At 35.7% G+C, this 18,787-nt stretch overlaps 3 protein-coding genes across 4 annotated transcripts; 1 reads left to right on the top strand and 2 right to left on the bottom strand.

The window, feature by feature from the left end:
* The first annotated feature begins 2,523 nt into the window (after positions 1 to 2,523).
* On the top strand, positions 2,524 to 3,353 carry LOC109007710 (indole-3-acetic acid-induced protein ARG7-like). Its single transcript, XM_018987494.2, has one exon. It carries the CDS (start codon positions 2,724 to 2,726, stop codon positions 3,090 to 3,092), a length of 369 nt encoding a protein of 122 aa, XP_018843039.1. The 5' UTR covers positions 2,524 to 2,723; the 3' UTR covers positions 3,093 to 3,353.
* Positions 3,354 to 6,610: 3,257 nt separating this feature from the next.
* LOC109007748 (UDP-rhamnose/UDP-galactose transporter 1-like) lies at positions 6,611 to 10,081 on the bottom strand. Of its 2 annotated transcripts, XM_018987565.2 has the most exons (6): positions 9,707 to 10,081; positions 9,415 to 9,569; positions 8,822 to 9,006; positions 8,305 to 8,505; positions 7,416 to 7,577; positions 6,611 to 7,311 (listed from the first exon to the last, which is right to left on the bottom strand). In XM_018987565.2, exons 2-6 carry the CDS (start codon positions 9,551 to 9,553, stop codon positions 6,949 to 6,951), a joined length of 1,050 nt encoding a protein of 349 aa, XP_018843110.1. In that variant the 5' UTR covers positions 9,554 to 9,569; positions 9,707 to 10,081; the 3' UTR covers positions 6,611 to 6,948. The 2 variants fall into 2 exon arrangements, with proteins under 2 accessions (XP_018843110.1, XP_018843109.1); XM_018987564.2 differs by having other exon boundaries at positions 9,415 to 10,081.
* A 1,707-nt stretch (positions 10,082 to 11,788) lies between these two features.
* Positions 11,789 to 15,977, bottom strand: LOC109007749 (disease resistance protein RPV1-like). Its single transcript, XM_018987567.2, has 5 exons — positions 15,472 to 15,977; positions 13,841 to 14,930; positions 13,399 to 13,707; positions 12,492 to 13,310; positions 11,789 to 12,352 (listed from the first exon to the last, which is right to left on the bottom strand). Exons 1-5 carry the CDS (start codon positions 15,975 to 15,977, stop codon positions 11,789 to 11,791), a joined length of 3,288 nt encoding a protein of 1,095 aa, XP_018843112.2.
* Positions 15,978 to 18,787: the final 2,810 nt, after the last annotated feature.

Raw genomic sequence — 18,787 nt, 5'->3', positions numbered from 1 at the left:
CATTTGACTAAATTATTGGAGATCTCCGGCCGCCTCCCTATCCATGACTTTATATTTTCAAAAATATTATTATCCTGACTAAAAAACACATGACAAGAACGAGATATATAAGTCCGATCAACAAACTCATGTACGTGTGTTCATATTAGGATAATAATCCGTTCCCACGAAAACATCAACAAAAAATTTGAGATTTCTAAAGTTCAAACAAATGATTGCAACGTAAATAATAAACCCCCCTTTTATATATATATATATATATATATATATATATAAATAAGAAAGATAGGAATAAAGAAAGGACATAGCGTCACATGCATCACCAATATGGATGAAGACTTTTGGAGGTGAGGAGGCCTTTAATTTTGACTACCAAAAAAAAAATCTAAGTATATAAATGAATAGAAGCATGTCTAATTATACTTTTGCCGTACAGTTAGTGGATTTAAGTAATAATAATAGAAAAATAATAAACACGTAATATTTTTCACAATATATTTCATAATCATATTTTAAAATGAGGGATATTATTATAAATTATCATATAAAAATAACATCATTTTACAAAATATCCTCATTTTACATTATCTGTTGTGAAAAGTATTATAAATAGTATTTTGTGTATCATTGGGAGGACATATAATCTAGTAGATCTATTTTATAATAAAAATAATTTTATAATCTGACGTAGTACTATATCAAATCATATCAATTTGTAAGTTTATTTTTATATCATTTTTGTGTGTTTAAAGTATTTTTCTATATTATATAATTATTAAATGCGCTAGATGTATAGTTCTCACCGCCATGCTGAGTACTGCTGCTGAGTGGTGAAGATGAAGAGAGGATATTATGGGGGTACTGCGCGCGGCGACAATAACAATAATTGAGCATCTGATGCATCCGGGTTTGCACGCGGTTTTTAGCTGGCTCTACTCATTGACTTCCTTCCCTCTCAAGCTTCCTTCTCCGATCCTTAACCAACTCTGGACTTGAGGTGATCAGTTCACACCATGTGCCTGCGCGCCTTCCATTTCTTCGCTGAAAATACCTTTTCTTTTCTTTATTTCTTTTTTTTTTTATTAGTACTATTAAAGAAGCATGGATCCAGTTTTCTTTATGCATATGCCAATAATGAGTACAGCTGTCAGCCAACCATGCTTGCATTCAGCTCTGTTCCACTCCTTCAGCTCGGTTAATCCTTGATCAAGTTGATTGTTTCATTCCTTCCTCTTTGGTTCTGATCTGAGGAGTAAAACCTTATGTGTCACGACTCAAAAAGTTCGTCCGGCCTCATGTTAGTCCTAGACAAACTAGCTAGACAGTACTATTAAGTTATTAACAAATAGGTTTTTCCCCTCTAGAGCATTCACATCAAATTCTTTATAAAAAATTTTATAATTTAGTTAAAAATTATATTTCTTAAACAAATTTCTGAAATTTTACTCATCTTTCAAAAACCCACTGCATTCCATTAAAATAATATTTCTCTATTATTTCTTTATTACTTTTTCCTCTCCATTCACATTTAATTCTCCATAATATTTTTTATAATTTAGTTAAAAAATTATATTTCTTAAAATTTTTTCTTAAATTTTAATCAACTTTCAAAAACCTACTGCATCCCGTTAAAATAATATTTACCTATTCTTTTTTTATTTTTTTCTCACTTTCATTGAACTATTACTCTAGTGAATATTTTAAATAAAAATTTAAATTATTTTTTTGTGGACATGATAATATTTTTAAAATTAATTTTTTTGTATTTTCGTAATTAATTAAATTATTTTCAAAAGTATTATTTAAAACTATAATAAATATGAGTATGAGAGAAAATGTAGATAATTGGAAGAAAAAATTATTTTATGTATTAGAATAAAATATTGATAAAAATAGTTTAGGGGGTGAATAATAACTTTCTCTATTTGGAGAACCATTGTTCATCCCCTAAATATTTTTCCTAAAATAAAAATTTAAATGTAGAGAATATTTTGATCAAAACCGTAAAATAAATATCAAATTATAAGAAATTCGGTACTTTGGTGCATCAAATGTGAATGCTCTCAACTCTAAATTATTCTCTTAATTTCTATTTCTTACACGAAGTAAATTCACAGTTTTTATTAAGCATGTAACGTTATTTAATCGACACGGACGAATGAAACTAGCCAATGAAATGCTACGCATATGGTTGGTTGGAAGTACAATTGCATGGCATATGGAATTAGAGGGGCAGGAATGAGCACTAACCAGTGTGACGAGTTTAGTGAATGTCTGATTACTTGTGGAAAGAGTAGACCAAATTATCTTAATGCATGGGGCTTACTCACGAAGGCCAAGCCAGCCAGCCAGCCAGCTAGCTAGCCAACCTTCCGCGGCTCCACCACCTCCATTGCGGCCCTTTACTCCTCCCCGCGTTTACATAACACGCACCATGCACGCAGTTTTCATTAATTGCCTGTGTCTCTCTGTCTCTCTCTCTCTCTCTATCTATACATAGATGCAGATGTGCGCGTTCCATATAATATAATACCCTGCGTTTGCAAAGATAAGAAGAATATTGAAGCAAAGTAAAAGAAGCTAGCTAGCTAGCTACATCACAGAAGCCAGAGATCAAAGCAAGATCAGGAGAAGGAATTCCCATTCGAGAGGACGACTATCTCTACACAACTACAAGATCAAGAGGCCCAAGTACTACTGTTGTCTTTAAGGGAATTAGAAACATGAGGAGTAGAGGCAATATTGTGAAGAAACTGTTGTGCTGCGGAGCAAAGAGCTTTGCATCAGACTCGGACGCAGATGCTGTTCCAGAGGGTCACGTTCGGGTGAATGTGGGTAAAGACATTGTGTGCAGGTTTGATTTGGAAGCCAATTATCTCAACCACCCTCTATTTGAGAACCTGCTTCGGCTCTCCGAGGAAGAGTTCGGGTATTCCTATGATGGAGCCCTGAGGATAGCCTGTGAGATCGATGTGTTCCAATACCTTGTGCATCTGCTCAAGACCAGTAATCCCTCCGCTCATTACATGGAACTTCCGGATCTCATTTCCAAGTTCTACAGCGCCAATGCCAGACATTTACCTTCTCAATAACGTACACATGCATTATACGACTGAACATTCGATCTGTCCCTCCTAATTTTCTTTCCCTTTTTTTATTGTTGTCTTTTTTCTTTTGTTGTTTTTCATTTTTTGGAGTTTCTTTAGGCATACAGAAAGGCAGTATTCGTCGTTGAATGTCCATTAAGTTTGGAATGTTCTTTGGCATCTGATGTAATACATGAATTGAAAGCTTATAATTAATGAGCAACAACCAGCAACCGGCATTCTTTTCCCATTTTGAGTGGATGAGATCTTCTCCAAGTTGATGATCGTGATCATCGTTAATGCACAAACAATGGTCCGTACGTATTTTTTTAGTCATGATTATGGAGAATTCATGGATCTATTCATTATAATATTTATTAGCGCGTCCCTTATCTAACACACTCATGAATCCATGATAAAGCTTTAATTTTTCTTTTCTTTTTCCTCTACTTGCTAGTTTCGATAATTTCCAATTTATTATATGCAAATTTCGTGTATGTGTTTTTTTTTTTTTAGAACTTTTAAAAAATAATTAGTTCCTTATCTTTATTCATCTTATTTATCTCTATTCAAAGACAATTTTTTATATGTGCACACACTATTTTTATAATGTCGAAAGATATATTATCTATCTTTGCTCACTTTGTAGACATTAAAAATGACTAATCCTACTTACGGTCGATTTAAAAATAGTAATGTACCTTTTCTTACCACAATTAAACATGAATATCACAAAATTGTTCACAACTCACAGCCAATTCAATTGCAAAAATCACAATTTATGTTAATGTCGAGTTTAGTAAGCTTCTGGACCAAATTCTAGCAACTCGGATTTTCAAGCCTCGTTTGGATTTGGAAAGTATTTCATCTCAACTTATCTCATCATTATAATTTTTTCAAATTATCACACAAAATATAATAAACAATTCAACTTTTTCAAATCTCAATTCAACTTTTTTTAAATTTCAAAACAATAATAATATCAAAAAATAATATTCTAACAATATTTTTTTTTAACTTTCGTTTTTCATCTAAAACTATCGCATCCCATCTCTGAATCCAAACCAGCCCTCAAGGCTTTCACCTACACACTTAAAAAAATACGGAGAGTGGGAGGCCTTGGTAGAGGCCGGGGAGTCTACGATACTAAAGTCAGTATATCTCCTTAGTAGTTTGTGCATGAATTTTGAGGAATCAGATAGAGTTCTTCGTACTTGGGGCTCAGCTTTTATATTATGTTTCTGGGTGGAGACAACTCGTACTTGACTTCGGGGAGCTCATGTCCCTTCAATTGTTCGCTTAGTTAGAATCATTTAATGCAGCGTAGCTTCTGGGGCAGCGCCATTAATGCGACATAAAGTTTGGGGAGTGATGTCATTAATGCAATGTGGCTCCCTAACTCACTTTACTATGTGAACATTCCTTGTTAAGTCTCTCTATGTCTGTTGTTAAAAGATCAAGGGTTCATCATATTTCTCGGCCACCTGTCTATGCAGTTTTCGAGAGTAGGGTGTCATTGAGGAAGTGTTAGGGCGGCGAGTCAGGCGAGTCCCCTCTGCCCCTATCGTCCACTTTTCCCACGTGTGGGTTGTTTCATGGGTGAGTTTTGCTGTGTCGTACTCTACAAATTAAGGCCCACTAACTCCTTTTAGATGATGATCGTTGGGCTTAGTTAGACTCTCTGACTTACTTCTCTAGTAGTTTCTTGTGTGCTTGTTATACGGGCCAACGGGAATGAAAATTCCCATACAATTTACGTAGTCCTATTCCTAATTAATATATAAATATATATATATATATATATATATATAAAAGCCTGAAAAGTATATCTCGCCGTAGCTTTCTCAGCAGGATCCAAATACTATCTTTTAGGCTATTGAATTTCAATGTGTATAAAAAAAATTAAAGGTTATTTTTCTATTCTTAGAAGTTCTTGAGGTGTAAGGTTATTGAGTGAAGGACTCGGGTTAGTGACTATTAAAGATTACTTAAGTTAAATTCAACTAAGACTCGCCTCTAGAGTGCCGTTTGGATAGTGAATTGAGATGAGATAAATTGATATGAAAATTAAATAAAATATTATTATAATATTATTTTTTAATATTATTATTGTTTTGAGAATTGAAAAAATTAAATTATTTATTATATTTTATATAAAAATTTTAAAAAATTATAATGATGAAATGAGATGAAACACTTTCACTATCCAAATAAGGGCAACAAAAAAGAAAACCAATTCCCACACTTAATATGATATTTGAAACTTTTCAAACGATGGAAACCCCAATAAAAGATGGTTAATAATCTTCATGATCAAATGTTTTGGTATTCTCTTCTTCCTAGATCCCATCGAAATTTCGAAGCTTGATCTGTTCCTTGTACATAAATGCATGGTTGTAGTATATGGAACAGAGTTTCTTTCATCACCATCTGCGGAAAACAGAAGTCCAGAACGTTGAGTTGTTGATTGTGTGGACCAAGAACTCGAACGTTTTCGCCGACGCTTGGCAATATTGCTGAACTTGCTGAGAGAGAAAAAAAAGTGGGGGAAAACCTCCTGCGTAAAGACATGAAAAACTGCTCCATGGTGGGCCCGCACCGTTGATAATTTCAATGCAGGACAGATTCTTTTGTTTCTCCTTTCCTTTTTCTGTTTTTTTTTTTTTCTTTATTTCCTTTCCTCCTTTTCCTTTTCATTTTGTCCTCTTTGCCCTTTTGCTAGTACCCAAATTTACTTTAAAGGAAAAAAAAAACAAGGGAAACCATTGTCCTCTTTAAATGGAGGACATTTTCATAAAATAATTTATAAATATTTATAAGAGATTCATTATTTTTGAGAAATCTCATCCATTTAGTAAAAAGATTGAAAAAAATGTGTCCTTCATTTTCCATTTTCTAATCGTAGATTTTCTACGATTTCTCAAGAAAATTTGTTATGAATCCACTAGATAAAACTCACTCTTGAAAATTGGCTTATAAGGGAAGGGTGTCTAAGAACTTATAAACCACTAACCAATCTAATACTTTGTCGATGTGGGATCGTAACAACCATCACGCTCCGCAACCAACATCCACGGCGATCCCGACGCTCACACGGGCTGGTTGTGCACTAGGTCTTTCCTAGCCCTGGACGAACACTGTCATGTCGGCATCACCCCCCATACCGCATGATTGCAATCGTGTTAACATGGACTGCATATGTGAGGTGGCTCTGATACCATTTGTTATTAACTCACTAGGTAGAACTCACTCTTAAAAACCGGCTTACAAGAAAATGGTGCCTAGAGGCTTATAAACTACTAAACAATCTCATACTTAGTCGATGTGGGATCGTAACAAAATCTTAATAAAGAAAAAAATAATTGACTATATTTATACATACATAGAGTACTTCAGGATCATCAGACTCAATATTGCTCTCTCGTATGGTCTTAAAACCATCTTTGCTACTTAACAGAAGGGATGATATACGATAGAGAATGTGTCAAAGATTCATAGGGAAAAGAAAATTCTAGTACTGAATAAATAAATAAATAAATAGATTACGCGCCTTCAATTATCATATGGATTTTACATTTTCAATTGTCTCATGATGATTTTATCTCCGGATCTTCGAACATAAGAGTACAAAAAGAAATAATTTAGAAGACCGGAACAATTAAATCAAAGAAGCATAAGGCAATTTCTAAGATGGATGCGTGTGATGGTCAGCAGATGGAATATCAAGTCTTGCTGCCAGAAAGTAAAAGCAATACAAACTAAAATGAATTGAAACGCATAAAAATACCTGTAATCCCTAGCCACAAATAATATCCTCCTTCCCCTCGTTTGCTCTCTCCTTGCTGGCCAAAAATAGGGCAACCTATCCTTTAGACTCACCAAGTAGTTCAACATCCTTCACAAGAACACTCTCCATTCCATCTTTCAAAAGTTGGATTTCCTCTTCGGTCATGCTGTTTTTCGAATGGGGGGCTGTCTTCGTGTTTGACTGCTTGTCAACCTCCACAGCCCAACTATAAATTACCATACCGAGGACAGCAAGAATCATCCCCATGATGTTCTTGAAAGTCATTGCTGAATCGAAGAGTAGCCACCCCAGTGTGAGGACACACACTGTTTTCATGTGACCTAAAACCTGGAAGGAGACAGCTGAGAAGCGCCCAATGCATAGGTACTGGCTCACATTACAGAACACTGCTAGGGAGCATGAAAGAAGTATGAAAAACTGCACATATTAACACCATGTCATTAGACACGCTTTAAAAGATATACACTTCGTATACAGTAGTTATTAGACAGATGTAACTGGAAAAAGTATTGAGTTCTTACAATGGCACCAGAAGACATCTGGTAGTTTGTAATAAATCTGCCGGTAAGGTAGTAGTCAGCAAATGGACCAAGAATGAGGAGAGAGAGGGCTTGAATTGGGGCAGTCTTACTCAGCAATTCGAATGATCCAATTGAGTACTTCTTCTGCAGGGAGCCAATTGTCTGATCCACAAATTAAAAATAAATAAATTAACGAAATTAGAGAGCATAAAGTAGAATTAATTTTCAACGAGAGCATGAATATTTGTATTGAGAAATCATCATCCATGATTCATAACCTTCATTTAGCACCTAATTTTTTTTATGTGATCCCTGACAGGACAACTGATACAAGTCCTGCAATCTTTCACTCATGTCCCAAATAATATAACATGCTGAATATTATTTGAATTTTGCATGACAACTCAAACTGTTTCCAATATAATTCCTAACCCCATTTAAGTTCTTTCCCATCTTTCTTGTAGAACCTCCTGTAAAGCTATTAGCTAATGCAATCTTTCCCATCATCATGCCTCGCATTTTATTGCATATCACTGATCATAATATGAAAGGAGTTACCGAGCCATACAGAATTACCTACCACCTGTTCTAGGCCCTGGCAGGGAAGAAAAGTCATTGCTAAGCAATGCTGAGGTATGACCAAGGTAAAAAAGATAGGCTCTTAGGTAGTCATGTAGATATTTCTCTTAGAAAAGCTTGTTCTCAAGCACACTGAACATATCTCACATCTACGGAGGACGAGATAGGCTACTCTTACAACAGAATGATTACTCTCACAAACAATTTGCTAGGTCATTGGATCCCACATAAATTACCAGAACAAAAGTGAATTTCAGCGTTGGAGGAAACAGCTAAGGAAACTTGAGTGAAAAATTACGGAGATACTCACAATCTGCTGCAAAGATGTAGACAAAACTGCAACACAGGCACATAGAAAACCTTTGGCATTAACTTTCACATCGGTTACTGTGCAAACACCCACGCCAAGTACCACGACTACAACAGACGTCTTGACTTCCCTTGAGTACCGTTTGCTGTGAAGCATCCACTCCATCACACAGACCACCGGAATCATGCTAAGTTTTGAAATCTGCATAGTAGACAATGAGATTAATGGATGGCAAAAGGAAGAAAACCGGCCAGGCTGTGGAGATGGGGAGAAGAGCATCCAATTATGTAGTGGAGTTACTACCACTAAATGCATATTCTATACATTAAATACACTCTTCCATATCGACTAAGGCTTTGAAAGAAAATAAATAATGACAAACTTTCTCTTCGGTTAATTATGCCTTATAACAAAATATTAGAATTAATAACCGAGAGCTCGGAGCTGATGTACACAAATAGAGAAGAAACCTATAGAAAATGAAGATGCTAGAAAGAAAAGACGTTGTAATTCATACTTGGTAGAATCCGACAGAGTTGAGCATAAGGCTCAAGTTCATCCCTGTGATTGACATATTGGCAACAATTGAGAACCAGAGAAGCTCCCACATAGGAACATGCTTTGATGCGGACAAACCCGTAGCATTTGAGACCAGACCAACCAGTGCGGTTACGGCGAAGTGGAACCCAGTTAAAGTTGTAGCTGAAAAAGCACAACGCGTGAAAGGTATTAAACCGGAAGCAATTTTAAATAGCGAGACGTAAAAATCTTAAGGGGCACTTATCATAATGCGTTTGTAGGAAGGGTGGTCATGTTCTCTTCTAAGTGTTAAAAAAGACGGGCATTCTAACGCAGAACCGATAATTTTAAGAGCTAAATACAAAATCAAGCTGCAAAGGGATTAAAATTTTCAAGCGAAACTGCATAACAAATAAACAGACAAACAGGAGATCTAGCTAAAAAAAAAAAGTAGATTAGCAAGAGGAAACATACGAGGGGGCGGCCAAAACAGGAAAAAATCGAGGTAGAGGTAAAGGGTCGGAGATCTGAGATCTAAAACATACGAAAAAGAAAAGGGAAATGCGAATGAGAGCGAGAGAGAGAGGTAACCGAAGCTGAAAGCATAGCCGTTGGCGGACATGAGCTGCTTGTTGGCCATGATAATTCCGACGGAACTGATGACGTTCATGGCCCACGCTCCGACATCCGACACTGCCGCTAACTTCTTCTCGCTCTCCATCACCATCATTCCCTTCTTTTCCGTCCTACTCACAAATCACAAAACGTTTGAATGTAGGGAAAAGGGCGAGTGAGGGAAGCAATTGAAGATCCGGACTGTAGAAAAGCAGATCGAAGAAAGACGAACAAAATGAGAAGGGAGGAAGATCGTATGATACGATACCAAAAATTGCCTCTCCGGCCCTCTTCCTCACTGGGCCTCTATCTTGTTTTTTGAAAATTAAATTATAACCGAAGAAAACAAGTATCTTCCTCCCCCGTATAAGCTTAAATTATATCATAAACTATTCACAAAAGAAATGGAAAGGGAAAGGGAAAGGAGAAAGGAAATAAGGGAGGAAGCAGCGCTCGGAGATGGTGGAAATCGTGGGCAGATTGTTTCACAGTTGGAAGCCTTGGCAGATCTCTCACACCCAAGCTGCAGTTCCTATAGAATAGAATAGGCAGCCACGCAACTAACTATACGGCTCTACCCTTCCCTATCCTCTGTCTGTCTCTCTCTCTCTCTCTCTCCTCTAACACCCATGCCACCACAATCCCAATGCCTTCTTTCTTTTGTACTTACTATAACACCAAGCCACCATAATAAACTACATCATAATCCTCCTTGCCGACTTGTCATTAACCTTCCAAGTTTATGAAAATTGATATAATTTTATATAAAATGTCATATATATTTTATAATAAAAATATTTTTATAATTAGACATATTAATTTATAAATTTATTTTTTTTATACAAATTTTAAAGATCAAACATTTTTTCATATCGATATCAAGATATGTTTAGATAATACCAAAATTTTCAAAATTTCTCATAACTTCATTATCAATTATCACTAAAATATTTTTATTTAAAGTTTTTTCTATTATTTTTCAAAACACAATAAAATATTTTCAATCAAACTATTTCATTAATATTCTCACCGATCAGGCTCTTTTTTTTTTTTAACTATTTTTTTCAAACATTTTTTTAAAGTATTTAAATATTTCTTAAAAAAAATCATAAATTTATTTACAGTTCCACTGCAGAGCCGTCCGACTATTAGACTGAAAATAGCAGCCCACCATTCACATGATGACATGTAGACAAAAACACAATAAACTAATTAAGGGCAGGTTTGGGGCCAAAACCAAAACACAAAATTCTCATCTCATCTCATCTCATCATTACATATTTTTCAAATTCCCATACAAAATATAATAAACAATTCAACTTTTTCAAATCCCAATACACATTTTTCAAATCCCAAAACAATAATAATACCAAAACTTAATATTTTAAACTTCAAAACAAAACACAAAATTCTCATCTCACCCCCCAAACCTACCCTAAGCCTCACCACACAGGATCACCACAAACAATTCACAGAAATCATATTTCAAGCCTTTCTTATTCTTCGTCTCCAAGCACGAGAACACTATCAAGAGAGATTCCACTCTTTTTAATAAATATATATATATATTTTTAATAGTGGACCCTACTCTTTTTCAAATAAATTGCATAACGCTTACACACTCCACGACTATATATAATATTATTCTATATAATATGTGGCAAATGGGGAGGAACTATCTTTGCAAGATAGAGTATACAACTCTCTCGATGGCAAACATTAATAGCATTTAATATCAAAATGAAGAAAAATACAAACCATAAAACATTGCAACAAGTATGAAGCATACAAATTTGCAGCATATAGGATGAAAGGGGTAAAACATCCAACAAGAATGCTTTCCTTGTCCCCTAGCAATAAAGGAGGATTATAAATGTTACATCTTTGACTGATGTGAAACTCAAACCTATATTGATTAAGCCAAATCCATTGTTTTTTGTTAAATAAATTGACAGACAAATGAAATTAAATGATGAAAATCAGTCTCAGACTTTTTAGGACCATATGCAACATTGGAAAGCCTGATTAACAAGAAAGATACTAATTTGAGTGAGTGTTAACCCATGGGAATTGGGAAGGTTACTGTCTCCATCAAATCACGAACCAAAAAAGATACTAATTTGTGCTTGTGGCTCTGATTTGGACCTATCAAATTACAGAGCTACTTGATTTGAGATGAAGAGTGGAGGGAGGATGACTTACCAGAAACTTTAGAAACATAGAGCCCCAGAAGTAAGAAAAGCTTGGGCAGTCCTAGCAATTGAAGGAAGCCTCAATTTCAGCTGAAATGCCTAAACTAATCTGGAAGCTGTGACCTGTGAATGGACCAATTGATGAAACAACATTAAATTTAAATTTCCTTGACAAGGTCAATGATATTGAGGGGCTCCACGCCACGGCTACCCCTTTCCACGAATTCTAATTCGAAACCAAGAGGAGCAATGCTATTGTAGAACGTTTGTGAAGCATCATGCGGATATATAAGACGCACCCCACACTCTTTCACCTCAATCTCGCCACTCCAACCACGATTAACGTTTTGTGTTGTAATCGAAGTTATAATGTAGCTCCATCCATCCAAATTATTCCATCGTTCTGAAAACCACTGAGCTGATATGTACACCCAAAACCCAATCGGCCCAACAAAAGAAACTTGAGGGCCTCGAATGGAAACGGATCTTTTTACAGGATCTTCATCGGTTTCAAAACTAAACCAAAACCAGATGTATGGACCAAAATCACAATCAAAAATCCTATAATTCGAATTCTCTGTCTGGTCATGGACTTCATAAAGAATAAACAAAGCACATCCCTTCCACTTACTATTGTGCAACTCAAGTTTTACAGAGGAACCAGGACTTCTATTGTCAAACCACTTTGGGATTCCATGTACCAACGACCAGCCATATAGAATCTGCAAAGTAAAAACAAAAAGATTTTAATTGCAGTATTTTAAACAGCCACTTCCAAGAAAACTGTTCACACAACGGGGATTTAGTGAGTGTGTGTGCGTGTGTTGAAAACTTGAAAGTTAGGGAGAGAAAGAGACTCACATCATAGTCATACATCAATGGATTGCCTATAGCCCGCAAATAAATTCCTAGTCCATGCAATATACTGTCGCCTTCACCTTTATATTCAACATAAATGGCATGTGAATAGCATTCTGTACTGCAATATGATAAATAAGAGACACGGATGGGATCTGAGCTTTTTTTTGACGGGTAAAGATGGAAGCGCGAATCTCTTGATTTAGGTGGCAAACCTTTGCATCCACTAAGGTGTAATTCTTTGATGTTCTTTGGACGTAGACTGGGGGATGGCAATTGTGTTATAGCAGTTTTCTCCAATGCAAGCAATTTCAGACATTCCATGCTACTCAAGTCTGGAAATTTCTCTAGTCTTCGGCAGTCACATAAATCCAGTTCTGTAAGAGATGACAAACTATATATAACACTCGGGAAAATCGAAAGGTTTTTGCAACCTCTTAAAAACAATCCTTTAGAAATGCCGGATAAATTCTTAAATGATAATGGCAATTCTTTTATGGCAGTACAACCCAAACTAACTTCCTGCAAAGATGTCATATCTCCCACAATATCTGGAAACTTCTCGAGTCTTGAACAATAAACAAGAGAAATTTTTTCAAGAGATTTCAAATTGATTTTGTCTGGAAGGCTTCTAAGACGTCCGCAGGAATTTAAATCCAGCAATTTAAGCCGTTTGAGAACTCCAATGGATGGGTGGACCTTAGACAAACTTCTACACTCTGAAAAGTTTACTGTCTCAAGATTTGGGGTTCCGCTGAAATCTGGTGTCTCGATCAGGTTTTTGGACCAGCTCAGGTCAATGCGTTTCAAGCTTCCCAAACTCTGCTATGGACCAAAATATAGTTGTTAAAAATTAAGAAACTTCTTTGAAAAAATAAAAGAACAAAAGAAGAAGAAGAGAAAATCTTACCTTAGACCCCTTCCATAGTTGTTTAACTTGGCTGTGACGCATGCTGAGATCAATCAGATTATCGGATTGGAAATTGCTTGGAAAGGATTTCAAAGGATGCCGAACTAATTCTATGACTCGCAACTCATTGGATGACAAGGATTTTAAAGGATCTCCATTCCATTCAATTGCTGATGAGTTACCATCAAAGCAGTAATGGTCAATCTTAAGAATCCTCAACTTTGTCATCTTTGAGAGGGCTTCAGCTCTCAATTTTTCACTCTTTTGAAAAGGTAAGTTTAGGACTATGCCTTCGACCGGTTCGTTTCCCTACAAGAACAATAAATTAGTTGTTGTGGTGGAAATATTTGACAAATACTTGAAGAATGTGTATAGCAAAAACATATTGAATGTGTATAGCAAAAACATATTCTTTATGTTCCTGTCTACACTAGTCACTCACGTTTTTACTCTTTAATACACGAAGGATGTCCTCGTAACACCACAATCTAGTACGTCGACCAGGATCTTCAGGACACTCACGACGAACTACTTCCTGACCCATTTTTCGTAGCAAATCATGCATCGACAACCTCCCATATGAGATGGTTATGAGGGACTTGTCCATGAGAACATCAAGGTTGATGCCTGGATAGTAACCAAAACTTTCTAATACATCCATTAATTTGGTATCAAGCTTCTCTCCTTCAAAGAAACATGCGATATCCAAGAATAACTTTTTCTGCAAATACTCCAGCCCATCAAAACCTATCTGAAGTACATCCAAAATTTCCTTATTAGGATTTTCTTGTAATTGATCCCAGGCACTTTTCCACGCATTTAGTGTTCTACCAAACAAGAAGGAACCCAAAACTTTAAGAGCTAAAGGAAGGCCTTGAGCATAATTCGCGAAGTACTTGGACATATCCACATAAATTTCTGTAGGATGGGTTTTCTTGAAAGCTGACAAACTAAAGAGTTGCAAAGCTTCATCGTCATTCAACTCCTTAACCTTATAGATATCACTCACATGTCTTTTCAATAAATGACCATCTTTGCTTGTTATAATGATTCTAATTCCTATACCAAACCAATCGTGACTCCCTACGAATCCTTCTAGTTGTTTTTCACAATCCACATCATCAAGGATGACAAAAACCTTTCTTTTATGTAGTCTTTTCCTTATCACATCGATTCCGTCACCATCATCCCATACATTTATTTCTTCTCCCATGATCTTAGAAAGAAGTTGTTTTTGTAAGTAAACTAGACCACCATTTTTAGTTTCTTCTCTACCACAAGTAATAAAGCTCCTAGCTTTAAATTGACAGGAAACTCTTTCATAAATGACTCTTGCCAGAGTAGTCTTGCCGATTCCACTCATCCCATGAATTCCTATAAAGCGAACATCATCCAACCCTATACCAAGTAAGTTCATCATTTCCTCGACGCTAGAGTCTATTCCAACAAGTTTCTTGTAATCACTTGATAATCTACAATTCAATCCAATAAATATCTTCCCGGTGATTTCTTGGATAAGTGGTGATTCGTAGCTGCAGAAAAGATTGGACAATTAATTTTGATGCAAGAGTACATGTGATAGTCATAATGAAGAAACAAAACTTTAAATAATGCGCCCTGTTTGGCACCATTCAGCAGAGAAATGGAGACTTCTTTAGTTCATACTAAGGTTTAATTTGTATGGTTAATCAAATAAGGTACTCCTAACTGAAAGTCTGAAACTATGCGGTTTCTTGTAGCAATAAAGGGTCAATAATTTGAGAATGATAGAGGCTAAAAAGATTTGTCATGTCAGTCAATTGCGGATGGTTAAGTGCCAATAGCATTTTAATTCATCAGTTCTTCATTGCTCGACTATAAGATGCAAAGTCTTTTCGTCATCTCTATTGAATTAGTGATCATTAATCGTATCAAATCTTAGTACTGAAAGGTTGGGATAGATCGATTAAATAAAATGAAATGATGAAAGATGTTTCGAAATTATATAGGTAATAGAAAATCAAAGTTTACTATTTTCCCAAGGTTTCCAAGTTATCTTTGATCTTAGTGAAATAATGAAAGAATATATGTTACCTATCATGCAAGTGCCATCCAGAGAGATTCCCCACCTCTGTCAAAGCATCTCTCCATGTTTGGATCTTCTCCTTGTCAACCTTTAGGCTTTCTTCATGCATAGAAAAAGCTTTTTCAAAAGTTCCCGTTTGATTTCGTACGTCGGAGGGATCCACATGGTAGAATATGGGATAAATTGTCAGCCTCTTTTCTCTCATGCATTTGACGATCTCGGCAAGTTCCATCAAGCACCATTTGGAAAAGGCGAAGTTTCTTGATATGACGGCAATCGCGTACAAAGATTCTTGTATAGCTTTCAAGAGTTCTTGAGAAATATTTTCTCCTTGTTGAAGTTTTTCATCATCTCTAAAGGCGATAATGCCTTTCCGTGTCAAATCTGCGTACAGATGGTCCGTAAAACCCATGCGGGTGTCTTTGCCGTAGAAACCGAGGAAAACCTCGTTTTCCCACCCATGCTCTGACGGCGAAGATGAGGTGGAGGCTGTTTGAGTGCTCGTGGAAGCCATTGGAGACTCACAAGCTTAAACTTTAAGGCAACACCAATTTTTCAGACTAAATAAGAAAACGGGGAAGAAGAATCGAAGATTGCAGTAATACATGCAAGTTTAATTAATTAATTAAATTCCTCTGGCTTTCGGTTCTGCGAAACAGTCTACGAGAGGCCAACTTGCAGAGTAGGTGGGAAAATCACCATAAACGCGTATTTCAAGAGTATTATGTAGAATGTATTTTTTGGTAATGTTGTTTGGCTAATGAATTTTGCATGGGGTCTACTTTCTAGGACTACTTTCGTGTGTATGACCACTTTATTTTGGCAAATCTGTTGATGGAGTCCTTTTGGCAAATCTGTTGATGGAGTTCTTTGCTGTTGATAGAGCTCTTTTGACAAAATGACCACTTTCTTTGACAAGGTGTCATCTTCTCCTTATTTTATCATGGAGTTCTTTGCTGTTCTTAGACATATTCGTGAACCATTTCTCCGCAAAGGCATAGATTTGTGGTAAAGTGTTTATAACGCCTCTCATATACTGGATGTTGGGTGTTATGGTGACCATTATAAATTAGCTTTTCCTCCTAAAATCTTCTTCGTAATCTCATATCTGCTATTAATATTTGGTTGGAGCTGAAACACTTGGAACTTCATTTTTCATTTCATTTGGTTGGAGCTATTAATATTCGTGAAACACTAGGAGCTGAAACACTTGAAGGTGAGATATTGTTCAGTTCAATTTCATTTTTGTTTCTAATAAGCACCTATAAGGAGGGAAAACTGCACGTCATGACTAACCAAATCCCAATTAAAGTGATATATTTAGGAATAATCAATGTGGTCTAGGTTTAGGAGAGGAAATGGTTTTCTGAAGTTGATAAAAGAAATAACAGTTAATTTATTGTATGCCTGAAGTATTCAAATATATCTAGTTCCACGTTTGTGGATTTGTCTTGTGAGCTTTCATTTTCAAGAAGCCTGATGCTTTTTCTTTTTTTATAATCATAGTGACTTTCTTCGGGTATAGCTATCATCTCTATGTTTATCATCATTGTACACCTTTCATGCTAATCCATTTTGATATTTTATCTATTTGGAAATTGGAATTGGTATGTTATATGTATATCTGCCAACCACAAGTTCAGAAACTTAAACCACAATCTCACAGCCACGTGATCAGCAAAAATGTACACTTATTAGCTCTAATAATTGTATTGTATTGGAATAATTTAGGAACAATAGTGAACTAGAATATAATTTCTTTGTGAAGATTCAAACTTTGTCTCAGATTTTTGCATCCTGATGAAAGGAATATATCATGACTTTTCTCTACTGTTGGTTCAGGTGTCAACTTGGCACTCCTCTCTACTAGGGTCATGTCATCCCGGCTTTCCCATGGAACCTATAATGGTGGACTACTTTGAACAGAAGCTAGGACAATTGCACGAGTGAGATGACTATGGCTGGATACTTGGGTCAGAGTAGACTCTTGAATGTCACCCTACTTCACTCTTCATTTGCATTTCCTCCATTGTGGCATTCCATCGAAACTCCGAATCTTTGGGAAGGGTAATAGTTTTGGCAAAAGAAGCCAAATATAAAACAATGGAGAAAAGTATAAGGGAATCTTAAAAGTGTTGTTGACATCGTAGTTGTCGTTTATTGTGATTTTTTATGTAATTTTTATGTATCCCAAAAACATGTCTGTATGTCAGGCAGTGCTTCGACTCATGTAAGCTATTTTAGTTTTAGACAACTGATTGTAATGAACATGTGATGTAATTAGTCGTGTTTAGTAACTTTAATGAACATGTGATGTAATGAGTTGACTTTTGTCAATGTTTATGAATGTTATGGACAGGTTTTGACATAAGGGCCTTTTCACTCTCTCTCTCTCTCTCTCTCTCTCTCTAGTGCAAAATGCTCAAGATGTAATGCATGCAGATAAGTGCACTTAAGCATGCATTACGAATATATACATGCAAGCAAGAATATACGGCAAATTAATTAAGAATAATCTTGCAAATGCTGTAAGAGAGGCTGTATATACATGCAGCAACCTGTAAATCCAGCAACCTTTTTTTGTTTTTATTTTTTTTTATGTTTTTAAAACAAAATAACTAGTTATGTTATATACCAAAATGTGCCATACCGAAATTGAAAAATATTGGAATGCAGCAAAACAAAGCAAAGCTCAACCTAAATGAGCAAAACTCACATACAGTCAACCTGGTGCATTTATAATAAATGAAATGCAGCAAAACAAAGTATAACTCAACCTATAAAAAGCAAAACTCAACGCTAGCACAACCTCTAATAATCCCAAAAACATTCCACCAACAATTGTCACATACAACCACAATAGCGAAATAAATGTGCACAAAATACTTCAAGATTTCTATGATTTTTATAATAATGATTTTTATACAAGTACTGCATTCGACTATCTGTACATTCTTTACAACCACAACCGCCAACAAAAAGGCTCCAGCATTTTACAAAATACTTCAAATAACCCATCAAAAATATAATAATGATTTTCATACACATTGAACACCCACAAATCTATATATTCTTTACAACCACGACCTTCAATAGAAATACTTCAAGAAACCCATAAACAATGCTTCACAAATTCTCATCATTGTCCGATGGTGTTTGTTGTGTGACAATACTATATTAGGTTCCAACAACAACATCTTCAACGTTAGCACCAACTTGGGGGGCTGGGACCTCAGCAACTCCAACTTGTTCATCATCAAATATTTTTCTACAAGTCTAATTTCCAAAATGTCAGAAAATACACATCTATTAGAAATAAAACAA

Source organism: Juglans regia, chromosome 11, assembly GCF_001411555.2.
Source record: "Juglans regia cultivar Chandler chromosome 11, Walnut 2.0, whole genome shotgun sequence".
Lineage (NCBI taxonomy): Eukaryota > Viridiplantae > Streptophyta > Magnoliopsida > Fagales > Juglandaceae > Juglans > Juglans regia.
This window is presented reverse-complemented; position numbering and strand designations above follow the sequence as displayed.

Bases quoted from the DNA above. Each gene is read 5' to 3' on its own strand.
- LOC109007710 (XM_018987494.2), top strand. From the start codon at position 2,724: ATGAGGAGTAGAGGCAATATTGTGAAGAAACTGTTGTGCTGCGGAGCA.
- LOC109007748 (XM_018987564.2), bottom strand. From the start codon at position 9,553: ATGATGGTGATGGAGAGCGAGAAGAAGTTAGCGGCAGTGTCGGATGTC. The intron at 8,506-8,821 runs GTATGAATTACA...TCTACTATGCAG, and splicing joins ACTCTGTCGGATTCTACCAA to ATTTCAAAACTTAGCATGAT. The intron at 7,578-8,304 runs GTGAGTATCTCC...TTTGTGGATCAG, and splicing joins CTACATCTTTGCAGCAGATT to ACAATTGGCTCCCTGCAGAA.
- LOC109007749 (XM_018987567.2), bottom strand. From the start codon at position 15,977: ATGGCTTCCACGAGCACTCAAACAGCCTCCACCTCATCTTCGCCGTCA. The intron at 14,931-15,471 runs GTAACATATATT...TCTTTTCTGCAG, and splicing joins GGATGGCACTTGCATGATAG to CTACGAATCACCACTTATCC. The intron at 12,353-12,491 runs GTGAGTCTCTTT...TTTACTTTGCAG, and splicing joins CATTGATGTATGACTATGAT to ATTCTATATGGCTGGTCGTT.